Source organism: Corvus kubaryi, unplaced genomic scaffold (assembly GCF_017639235.1).
Source record: "Corvus kubaryi isolate FWS band 111438036 unplaced genomic scaffold, C.kubaryi_AGA036_p1.0 34505, whole genome shotgun sequence".
In the NCBI taxonomy this organism is placed as follows: Eukaryota; Metazoa; Chordata; class Aves; order Passeriformes; family Corvidae; genus Corvus; species Corvus kubaryi.
In genome coordinates this window covers 1-12,513 of record NW_024580743.1, presented here as the reverse complement: position 1 = coordinate 12,513, position 12,513 = coordinate 1, and the positions used below count along the sequence as shown (strand labels likewise).

The following is a 12,513-nucleotide window of genomic DNA, read 5'->3' as shown; positions in this document are numbered from 1 at the left end:
CAGAGTTTTCAAACACATCTAACATCGTTAAGAAATTTAGGTTATTTAAACTTTGAGCAATGTACTAAGGCAGTTCTCATTAGCATGCTTCCCCAGTTTCAATTTTCATATGATTATAGCTGGTGATGCTTTCTAACCAATAAAGAATTAACATTCTTAGTTGTTTGAAAGGTGATTTGCAACACTTCAGATGGTATTATGCATTGTTTTCTGTCTTTTGATATATTAATCACAACTGTAGCCCCTTCTGTTACAAATGTTTGATTTTAAAACTGTCACTTGTCAGCCAGTCCAATAGGCTATTTCAGAACCAATACAGTTTATGCATGGGAAGTTTGATGTTGAAACACTATTTATTTACATTCCCAGAGTGAGATGGTTTAATATATTCATGCTGCTATAAAAGACATGCTACAAAGCCTAATCGTATTTTGTGTATATATTATGTGTACAGAGAATCTTGCTTGTATTAAAATAAAAGAGAAATGAGGTTCTAAGTATCAATTTATAAAACAGTTCTTTGTAAAATGTTTTGAGAAGCACTATTTAAGTAAACTAACTACTGGTAAACCTCCATAGAAACTACCCTTTCCAAAATTCATTGTAGTAGTTCCCATCTATTTTATTTATGTTTGCCTTTTGTGAAGCAGCTTATATCCCCTTCCTACGTTTGCTGCACCAGGTAAGAAAAAAGCAGAACAGACAGCAGTATGAGTGAACATAGTTGTCATTCAGGCACTGACCTGCTGTAAATACAAAGCAGAGAGAAACTTAAAAATGATACTGCCCTTCCCCCAACCATGACTTTTCTGCTGCAACCTGTGGCTCTTTCCCATCAGAACAGCTGGCAGATCTCAGTGCTGCCATAGCAACCCTGCCGTCAGCCCGTTGGCTTGGTAACATTGCAGCAGGAAGAAAGGCACTTCACGTCTGAACTGTTCTTAGACTCACTGAGGTATTTTTTCAGGTTGCATTCCCAAATCCGTATTTACTGTTTGATTTAATAAATTTTGCAATGAAAAATCCTATACAGTCCTTATTTGCCAATGAAATCAGGTCATCTTCTCTGGAATCTTGCAAAGAATTAATATCCATTCCTTGCAATGTCACAGCAGATGGATCAAATCTCTGCAGCAGCTTCAACTGATCAAGTGACAGTCCAGCTCCCTTCATGCCTTCTCCTCCAATGTGAGGTTCCTGTTCAAGTAAGAAAGGAAAGCAAATTATTGCATCTCTTAAAGTTCTTAAATGCCCTAAATGTATTCTGCTGAGTATATGCAGAGCTATCTAACAACATGGACAAGCTACATTTATATCATTCACACCAGGAGATTCAGAAGTGATGTGGCTTCTTCTCTTGCTTTCATGTGGCCAATAGTATACAAACATATATACAAGATTCAAAGTATTTTGAGGAGGTGGTGATGCCCCTCATCCACTTTTTCTCAGTAGTTTAGAGCACTTGTTGAGGATGGGTCTAAAACAACTCATTACTCCCAGGGCTGAAACATCACAAGAAAGCAGTTACCACCAGACAGCTGGTCTAAAGGGTTTAGGTTGCCGCTTCTAAATGATGCAGCACTTCTGTGTACTGACTTCACAGCTGTGAGTTAAGTCAAAAATAGTGAATCCTTAGCCCATTACCAATATCCTCAGTAACAGTAGTAGAATCCCAGAATCAGCTAGGTTGGAAAAGACCTTGGAGATAGATCATCAAGTCCAGCCTGTGACCTAACACCACCTTGTCAACTGAGCCATGGCACCAAGTGCCATCCAGTCTGCTCTTGAACACCCATAGGGATTGAGACTCCACCACCTCCCTGGGCAGCCCATTCCAATGCCCTATCACCCTTTCTGTGGCGAACTTCTTCCTAATGTCCAAGCTAAAATACCTGGATTCTTCACAGTAAAAACTTCAACTGGAGAGAGTAAAAGCCCCAGGCCAAAATACTTTACTGCCTGAAGAGGCATCATTTTGGCACATGATGCAGCAGAAAAAATATAACTTCGAATTTTCTAGCCATGTAGTAAGAATAACAGGTAAACGGGACTACTGTTACGTGTGCATGTCTATGAGGCAGAGAATAAAAGACAGGAAAAATTTCAGGAGATGAAATCTGGCTTCAAAATCCTCGAGAGGAGAAGGACTTAAAATCCCAGCCCTTTTCTCAGTATTTCTTGAGAGTAACCTTGACTGCTTCTTATTTAATACTAATTCCTAGGAAAAAATTTAATTCTTAGCTGGATTGTTCTTTCAATGCATTCAGTAAGGAGACAGAACAAAGTGTGCAAAAGCTGGCACTGCAGTATCAAAAATAGATCTCCTTTGTCAATCTAGTCTAATGTAGTCCATAATGCAGCCTACAGCAGAGCATTTTTTCAGCCATCACACTTTGCTAACACATGAGCTCACCCAGTCAGCACATGATGCGAGTTAGCTGCTTAACCACGTACTGCATGCTGGAGAGCTGGGCAGCCAAGGGGCTGCAGACTGATTCTTCCTTTCCCTCAGCATGATTTCAGTGCTTTCGCGGTAAAAGTCAAACAAAGATGTCTATTGCAAACTGAGAGAAAAATGATATACAAAGGGAGACAAGGATAGCAACTCCATGTAATAGAAGAAGGGAAAGGTAAAAGTCTAGAGGAAACAGTATTCCACGTGTTCAAGTAACTTGCTTGAAGGCAGACCAGTGTTTTCCTCTACCTTTTCATTTTTCCTTCCAGTTAAGTTACTGCATTTAAGCTGATCCACACCATCTCCTGTGTAAACTCCTAAGAGGAAGTCTGCACAAAGGAGCAGCTGCCATGTGGTAACCTCCACCTACAAGAACGCCTATGGCTCCATCTCCTGTTTTTTCCTTGCCCACATTACCCCATGTGATTCCAGGATCTGTTGCCAAACTGAGAAACTGGGAAAGAGTGGACTGGATAAAAAAGGAGGTGTCCACTGAGACTAAAGAATATGGGAAATAAATACATAAAGGAACATGAGGTAAGTAGACCCTAGACTCCTGTCTTCTGTTCATTGGAAAAGATCCCCTTAGTTTACACTAGTGGGGAACTGGTTATAAGGCATTACAATTTATATGTGGGTAAACAATTCAATGTCATCTCATTTAAAATATACTATACATAAAAGATTAATTTTTACAGATATGGCATCTGTGTGTGAAAAAGAGTGCTTTATTTAAGACTGATACTACTGGTGAGAGAAAGTCCATTAAGCAAGATTAATCTTGCACTTGCGTTAATAAGGCTTGTGCTTTGCTTTGTCATTCTATCAAGAATTTTTTATGCTGTTAAGTTAAATGTATAATCTCGGTTGAAATGTCTTAGTTGAAAAATTCTTAGTGAATGGATGGTGAGAAAACAGACAGAAGAACAGACCATAAAAAGCTTTGATAAAGAGCTTCAGTTCTGTTAAATCTTTAGCAGCTGTCATATTAATTTCTCATTGTACAGCTGTTGTATATATTTTTTAATTTCAGTTAAAGATTCATTTAAGCTTCTTAAGAAAGGTACAAGTCATCACACAGTATGTAAGCTAACCAGGTATCAGAGTTAGACTTTTCCTCAAAGACATGATGATAAACAACTACCCCACCCAGCTCGTCACATCATCAAAGAGGAAGTGGGACATGTGTGGTCTGATGATGAACCCCCCTGAAGTACTAATAAAGGTAACAGATATTTCTGAATTGTATAAACTGTAGGCAGCATAGGTAAAAAAATTCTGGTATCTCCCTATATATTACCTCCTCCCAGACATCTAAATGGTAGACACTGACTCCAAAAAAGACAAGGTACAGTCTTGGGACACTGAGCCTGAAATAATTTCTTTCCTGCATTCCTTTTAAATAAAGCAAAAATAGCTCCCATACATATAAAATCCTCCTTCCTTGAAACACAAATTTATTTTCATTTATGTCCCATACTTTATATGCAAGTCTTCATGACTTCAGTGGCATTAGTGAAAAAAAAAATTCACCTCTCCTGTGAATGTGCAAAAGAAGAGAATAAAATATATGAATTAAAGAAATTGCAAGAGAAATTTTAACCTGTCTGACCTATCTTTTGTCCCTGTTGTGTTTCAAAAGACTGTTGTACAAATCAAAAAAAACCCACTATACACAGTGGGAAACTACTTAATGATTCCTAAATAAAGCTCAATTAAGCACAAAAAATAGACTTTAAAAAAGCCTCAGAAATCCTTCTGTTATTTCTATGCACACCAGTTAAAACTGTCCAAGGTGAAAAAAAGATGTATTGATAGTAAATATACTGTGTAACTTTACGGTTCCAAAATAGGCTCACTAGATTGTGCGAAATACTCTGAAAATAGTATTACCTGTGGATGAAGGTGGAGGCATGGAAAAGTTTTCAGGGCCCAAGCAACTTGCTCCTCATTTTCAGCAAGTGTAATTGTACATGTACTATATACTAAAACACCTCCTGGCTTCAGCAACTTCACTGCCTGCAGGGAGAAATAAACAATAGTTCAGCTTATTTTTAAATTTAAAACTTTCATATTAAGCAACATTAACTAATAGACCATGTACCTAGAATATTAAAACTGAACACTTAATTAACCTCAAACCTTTCTAAGTTAGGCATTAAGATACTAATTCCTCTCAGGGAATACAGCAAAGGATAACATGGATTAGAAAGATTCTTCTTTCCAAATAGGTATTATAGCTCATGCCGTTTATTAATGTCATTGAGATGATTCACCTTGTAAGATTTGTTATTTGTACAGCTCTGCATATCCCAGACAGATTAGATCTGTTTTCACCACCTGCTGCCAACCCTGGCTACACAATACTTATGTCAGTTATATTAGATGTCAATTGTTTCCATATATTTGGCATGGAAGCTGTATCTATGCTGCTTTTCAAGCCGTCATTCACTTTGAATATGTATCATTCAGATTTTGACAAGTTTCATCTTATCTTTCAGCATCAGCCCAAGCACACTCCTTAGCATGCTCCTAAGTCACCTGCTCTCTAACTTAGACCCTTGGGATTATTATAAAGTAAAACTGATAAAACTGAGAGAATTGAAAAAACACTGAGGTTTTTATTTACTATGGATTACATATACCTTTCCCATGCTTCAGTGAACTGGCTTCACCTAGCAACAGATCTGGTGGAGCTGAGAGGTTAACAGGACCCTAATACTTCCTGGCTGCTGAAAAAGTGGGGAAAATGAGGCACCATTTTTTGGATAAGTTTTATGCTGCAAAAGCATTTATGTTCAATTTAGCTTACCTACTCAATGTTTAATACATACCACAGTGAAAAGCTTGCGCTGTAGTGGCTGATAAGAGGTCACTTCCTTTAAAGTTGAGGAATAAGCCATGTTTGGTCTCTGTCCCATCCCACTACATGGAGCATCAAGAAGAATTCGATCAAATGACTCTGGTAAGAATGGGGGTCCTTCTGTAAAAAGCAGTTAGTAATGTAAAATGTGCCTGTTTCCTTCCTTGAGAATTCACTGTAGATAAGGACAAGCTCTTACTTATGTCTTCCTTGACATAAAACATTTATGCGCTATAGACAGTCTCAGCTAGAGACAAGTCTCAGCACTGCTGGTGGTAGTTTTCATCTCCCAGAAAACTAAACAGTTTAAGTTCTGTCAGCTGAAAAATGATCCCTTTAGGCAACATTTTTTTTTAAACTTAATTTAATAATTTGAAAGTAAAATGAAAAAGTAATGAAAAAAGTTGAAATATGATTGGTCAGAGGTGCTAGGTACAGAGCTGTACATACAGACTGTAAAGAACCCCAGTCAGCTCAGAAGTGTGCAAACCTTTACTGAGAGAAACCTACAGTTAATAACTGAGATTGCCTTATAATAATTGGACTGTCTATATAATAACTATTTCTTGTGATGCATATGTAGCTATAGAAAATAACATGAACTACTGCAAGTTCTAATGTGAGACATGCTGCCTCCATGGCAGAACGATTCAGTGACCAAGGATTGTGAAGAGCAGGACAATTTCTGACTATTACCTGGATGACAATATATATGTTCTATATGCAGAGCCTAGCCTTAAATCTGTACCCCAATGACTCAACAGCCCAGAAGTTTCTATCTCTGCAGTGCTAGGGAGATTGTCTGGCTCAGCATCACCAGGTACTACTGCTGCCAAACAATACAGTATTATCACTGTATTAACTACTAATACCTAGTTTGCTCCTGCACTACAAAATGAATTTATCTGGTTTATCTACCTCTGATCCATTACTAAAATATTCAAAATATGTCATGTGTTACTTGCAGGGATGTATAGAAAAGCCATCATGATCTCTCAGTATTACAGCCTGCTCTTGTTCATCTCTGTAATTGCTACTTGCCACCTACAGTATTTAACATTCATAAAAAGACTCTTAAGAAAGTACTTTTGTTCCTCCAAAGCAGGAATAACTGCAATGCATAGGGACAAAGAAGGTGAATTATGCAATCTGATTCCTACTTAGGCTAACCAGTGACTGAGATAAAATAGAGTGAGAAAGAACAGCATACTTTGCACAACAAACTAAAAATAATCAAGGCAGCAGATACCATTTAAATCATTCCATCATGGGAACAGAACCAGTATCATAACTGCATCACTTCAGAAAAGCAAATGAAATTACTTAAAATAATACTGTGCTTGTATATAACTTTCCCCTGAACAGCTGAACAAACATCAATGAACTAAACGTTACAGCACTCCTGGGAGTTAGGTATTAATAACCCCATTTTAGAGATGAGGATTATGAGGCAGAAAAGGGAAGCAAGTCTGCAAAAATAATTTTTTTCTCAGACTAGGTCAGACAATTCAGAGTATGGGGTTAAATGTGATCACGAAAAAAGGTTTAAGGCTTCGTCCGTCTTCAATATTATCCGGGAAAGGAATGCATTTCCTTTGAGAATATTAGGTAGTGACAAGGACAGATAATTTGCCTTTTGTATTTGCTTCATACAGAAGCTGATAATCACAAAAGAGTAGAAAATAAAAGTGCATTCACTGTGCTGAAGCAACTTAGGTATCTACCAAGATTTCAAGGACTTGTAGAACTGTGACAATTTTAATACTGTTTTTGCAAAACATTAGCATTTTCTTCTAAAAGCTACTACTACCCAAATTGTTTATTTTACCTTGTTTATCCTCTCTCTTCTCCACTGAAAGGGCCCTTGTTCCATCATAGCAAAAGGCCTTAATGCAATTCAACTGTAGCAATTCAGCATTCTGCTTGATTTTCTTGACCTTGTTAGCTATCTTGTCCATGGCTATTACTTCACCCTGAAAAAAATCCCAAAGTTTTCATCAAAAGCATCGGGATTAAATGGATGTGCACTTTCTGTTTTCCTTTCCCCCACCCTGGGCAGGTGTAATAAATAAAGTACAGTCTTCCCTACAGAATAATTTTATTCTTAAATCCACACTCCTGCAGTCCTTATTCACACATGTGTTCCGTGATAGCCACATTAGTCTGAAGCAGTGCACATTCCGACTGCTTGGCACTATCACTCCAAGGGATGCCGTAATGTCTGACTTCTGGCAAGTGGTTTTGTTGTTTGTTTCTTTTTGTTTGTTTTGAACTGCTTAAGTGGCACTAAGATAAAAATTTAATCATTTGAAAGAGGGTAGAAGCCTCAAATACATGCTAAAATAGGCCAACAGGTTTTAAATTTGTATGGAGAGGGTAGGAAATACGATCACAATATAGCTCAGTGCTGAGGAAATGAGACCCTCAGCCATGTCTCTGATTTGCTTAGACTCATAACATATTGTAACACTTGCAGTACTTGTCACTCAAGTTACTTCAGAAATAGTGTAAATACTAGAATGAACATAGAGGTGGGGGGAGGGAAATCACAATTACACATTGTTCCCTTTATGTAAGAATAAGAGTTCTTTTTTCCTCCCCCAAAATAAATCAAAACAGACACACACCCCTAACTGCTACGTGAAATCTGTGAACACAGAGTAAAGAGTAGCATCAGTAAAATCCAGAACAGAAAGACCCAATGACCAAAACCTTCCACTACACTTGCTACAGCAAATACAATGTGCTGAGAAAACAATAACTTTTTTCTATTTGGTGATGGCTCTCTAGAGGTTTATAGACGGGTAACGTGACTAAGATAGTTTAAAAATTAAAAAAAAATCAGTAAAGATAAGCTGTTATCTGTATGTTGTGTTAGGCAATAGCACTGAGAGGTAAGAAAGTATTTAGGCTGTGTCAGTGGTGTCCAGTCTTCAGCTACTGTGAGCCGATCACCTCCTACAGGTGCACTCAAGAACCAAGCGCCACTGCTTGTCCCCTAACACCATTCAACTGATTGCACTCATACACTAAGAACTGACTGTGCTTCAAAGTTTCATCTGTTGCAAGAACAGTGGATTTCCTGCACATCTCTGCATACTGCAGAGATAAAGAAATGAGAGAATCATAGAATGGTTTGGGTTGGAAGGGGTCTTAAAGATCATCTAGTCCAACCCCCCTGCCATGGGCAGGGATGACTTCCACTAGACCAGGTTGCTCAGAGCCCCATCCAAGCTGGCCTTGAACACTTCCAGGGATGGGTCACCCACAGCTTCTCTGTTCTTTTCTCCATTTGGCCCATGCCAGCCACTGCCAGAACAACTACTTGAAACACATCTGGAAAAAACAGTGGTGTGGACTGGAATACAAATAATAATAAATTCTCAAGCTTTAACTATTCCCAATTCTTTTTTAAGAGCTCTTAACATTACAGAGTAATTTTATATCTTGGTTATGACATTTAAAAACAATATACTAATGTTTATAATTATATCACAAAAAAAAGTAAGAGTGATTCAAATATTCTGACATGCGAATGGTTTAATATACCATCTGTGAAAAATTAGTACGGAAAATCTGTGAATGGAACTTAAAATCCGGTAAGAAGTGCTTTTTTCTGTATCTTTATCTTCCATATCTTAAAATTACATACTCAGGAAAATCAATTGAGATAAATTTTCAACATCTGTATTCTTAATCTTTACCACTTCAGCTGCAGGTAAGCAGAATCAAAATATGTAAAGTGACTAAGGAAATAAACAGTTCTGCAAAGTTATACAAATTGTAGATACACAGATGGAAAAAAGTATAGATGTAAATGAATGCATGACATAAATATATGATTTACAGACTTCCTTTATTTATCACATTGGAATTCTTTACTGGAAGCTTTATATATGTATATAAAAAATGTCTAATGACTGTCTAATGTATTTTTAATGCCTTCTGCCAATGTTCCATACTGAGGGAAGAAAACACCTCCATAGGCAAACCATCACAGAACTGAATACATGCCTTTTCTCAGTACATTCATACCATTACATACTATGCCTTCCCATTTCTGCACAGGCAACTGTCAAAGTACTGCATAATGTAACTGCAAGACTTCTAAATAATCTGATCTATTCTAATAACCCTATTTCAACAAAATAAAAAAGCCTTACCAAAATTTTTAGAGAAAATATTACATACTTTTTCCCTTCTGCTAGAGAAGAGTAACCTGCATTTCTGTATTTCACTGTGCACATAACATCTTAATATATGCAGATTTGTAATCCTATAGCTAGATTCTTATTTTTGTATGTTCCCTTTTCCTTTGTCTTTCTCTACATACTTTTTTTTTTGTTTCTTCTCATTTTTGTTACTTTCTCATGAGCTAGTTTTGGATTTGTGACATTCTACCATAGAATGACAAATTCAGCCTAAAATCACATCTGTATGCAGAATTGCTAATTTTTACTGAGAAAAAGTTAATCAGATTAGGAACTTTTTAATAATTTTTTGTAAAGAGTTGTGTGTTTCTTTGGCACACAGTAGTAACCCCTGATTTTTATGTATCTCAGTTTCATGAATCCAGCATATTCTTGCTTAACTTTGCCTTGCATGTAAAAAATTCTATGATTGAAAATAATTCAATAACATTTTAAAAAGTGAAATGAAGCATATTTCAACAGTGAATTTGTAGCAAATAAGGTTTTAAAGGTGATGGTGAATATTTGATAAAGACAGTCTGTCGCCCATTTCAGTAACTCTGATGTGTAGCAAAATACATTGGTAAATAAAATGTCAAAATATTGTTTGCTGTTGTAAATTATCTGTGCATTCTAACAGGTAAGTGAAGAGAACTGTACAAATGAACTTTCCTCCTTAGACAGAAAATTCTTACTTCTCTTACCTGGTCATGCATTAATGTTGCAAGATGGGTTGTTTTTCCTCCAGGTGCAGCACACATATCCAAAATTTTCTCTCCTGGTTGAGGGTTTAAAATATGGCTCACAACCACAGAAGGTAAATTCTATCATAAAAACAAATATGGGAGAATTCAAACCTTATACCCTGCATCAATTCCTTTATGAAGGAATGGCAAACTCATTAAAAAAAAAATTCATTCAGCAACGAAGATACCTATGATGTTGCCCTCAGTTCTTTAACAGGAAATGAATTATTTGTATCATATATAAGGGACAGTTTACGACAGAAGTCTCCAGTGGCTTGTTTTTTATATAAAGCTATGTCTGAGTATCTATGACTGAAGTTTAACAGCTCATGACTGAGGTGACTGCAGTGCTAGAAGTCCAAATAAAATAAGCTGATACTGGCTCAGAAACAGAGGAGCTCTGTTTATTACAAATATTTTTAATTAACCTGTTTATTGGAACATTTACTATATTAACATATTGGTGCAGAACATTAAAGAACAGTAATACCAAAAGGCAGAAGTCTAAGCTTGCTGAATTAAAGTACCAAGAAGCTGAACTGTGCTATTAATTGTATAAACAGAACAGCTGCACTGAAGAGAAATAACGTACAATAATTGTGCACAGTACTGCACCTTAGACAATATGAAAATATTTTCTTCTTAGTTCAACACAAAAGTATAAAAACCTTTTAAAGTTGTCTTTAGGACTTAAATCAGCTTCAAGTCAACCTAATATTTGGAGATTTTCCTGATTACAGAATGATGTACCTTAAAAGGGGCTCATATTCCAGAGCTCATAGGCGGATTCGAAAAACTAATAGTTCTATGCAGAGTACCTGTGCGAGAGGAATTTCTATGTTGTTAGGTGAGTATCTCTTATGTCACTTTGAAAGCCCTTATCATATCTCAGACACATTATGATTATACCACCTACATATATATACTGACTTCATTTTAAATGCTTTGTTTTCCTCAAATCCAAAGTCTGAATTAGGTGCTATAATGCACAAGGAATGTAGAAACCATGAATGTGTGCAAAAAGAATATTCATTATTCTGTAAATAGTACAGACTTTTGGTTTTGGAACAAGCATACCTGTAAAAACAAATGCCTAGGGAGCACATTGTCAAATGAAGGACTAAGGTAGACTGGCTCTATCATTCTTACACCCAGCCCTCTGAAAAACACGAAAAAAAAATTTAAATACCTAGTTTTATACATTTTAACAGTAGTAAATTTAAATCATTATGTTTACAACTAGCAACTTGAAACAACAATCTTACAAAAATGGAAGAACAACCAAGAAAAATACTTCTACAATTTTTTAATGAGATATTCTTTAAAATTACACCATTAAGTTGAGTAAATCATGGCAAAAAATGCATTACATTATGAATTGGAACCATCTGTAAAACTGCATAAAGCAAATTTCTGGTTCTGTACACAGGATAAACCAAGATCTAATCCAAGCCTTAATAATGTAGAGAAATGCATAAAACCAGACCTAAATATCTTAACTTCAATCCGTAAGTGCTTTTGGCTAGCCATGTGTATGCACTAAGGCACTGGAATGTGATTTCCTACTTAGATTTTTCTCCATTTCCTAAATTTCTGAGATTTCAGTCAAATAACCATTGAAATCCTAGATGAAAAGCCTTGCAGGAACATTGCTTTGCCTGTGAAGCTAAGGTTCGAACTCAGAAATCACCTGAAAGTTTTAAATATGGATGAATTTCTGATGCAGATTTAATTGTTAAACAAAATGCACCAGGAAATGGATAACAAAAAAGAGAAAACTATAAAATAACAACACTGAGTCTGCAAACAAAAGAGAAGAAGAATGAGTATTATTTTGTATATGTACTGGATAGTCCAACAAGAAGGAAGGATATGAGAAAGCAAACTTGCAGACACCAGATTTAGTATTACATACTGCTGTTCCATGTCACCAACTCAACAGGTACATCCTACCACTACTTGTACTATATTTATGCTCTCATAAATCAGAAATTCTCTGACAATGTACTTTTTTTTTCCACTAGAATTTTTGTGGTGCATTGTCAAGATGTAAAGTCTTGGTCATTAATTTGACATCCATGGTCTTCTACCTTACTTTTTATATGTGTTTTAGGTGACACAAAAGGAATAAACTACATGCTTTATCAACGAAATAGAAAAGCAAGGAATCCTGAAGTAGGTAACTACTTTGGCAAATGTCAGTAATTTTTTTAAGATATCTGACATTATGTTCTGTCCTTTGTCCCACCAAAAAAAAAA

General features: G+C 36.3%; 1 protein-coding gene across 2 annotated transcripts; it reads right to left on the bottom strand.

Annotated features, from left to right (window-relative positions):
• Nucleotides 1-215: 215 nt before the first annotated feature.
• NSUN6 (NOP2/Sun RNA methyltransferase 6) lies at nt 216-11,481 on the bottom strand. Of its 2 annotated transcripts, none has more exons than XM_042019735.1 (6): nt 11,332-11,481; nt 10,213-10,332; nt 7,147-7,291; nt 5,290-5,438; nt 4,349-4,474; nt 216-1,197 (listed from the first exon to the last, which is right to left on the bottom strand). In XM_042019735.1, exons 1-6 carry the CDS (start codon nt 11,455-11,457, stop codon nt 964-966), a joined length of 900 nt encoding a protein of 299 aa, XP_041875669.1. In that variant the 5' UTR covers nt 11,458-11,481; the 3' UTR covers nt 216-963. The 2 variants fall into 2 exon arrangements, with proteins under 2 accessions (XP_041875669.1, XP_041875668.1); XM_042019734.1 differs by having other exon boundaries at nt 10,204-10,332; nt 11,332-11,480.
• Between the last annotated feature and the right edge of the window lie 1,032 nt (nt 11,482-12,513).

What these genes read in the sequence shown, in the direction of transcription:
- NSUN6 (XM_042019734.1), bottom strand. Translation starts at nt 11,457, where the DNA reads ATGTATAAAACTAGGTATTTAAATTTTTTTTTCGTGTTTTTCAGAGGG. An exon ending in TGCATGACCAGGTAAGAGAA is followed by an intron (nt 7,292 to 10,203) that starts GTAAGAATTTTC and finishes GATTTTTTTCAG; the next exon opens with GGTGAAGTAATAGCCATGGA. An exon ending in GAAGAGAGAGGATAAACAAG is followed by an intron (nt 5,439 to 7,146) that starts GTAAAATAAACA and finishes TGCTTTTTACAG; the next exon opens with AAGGACCCCCATTCTTACCA.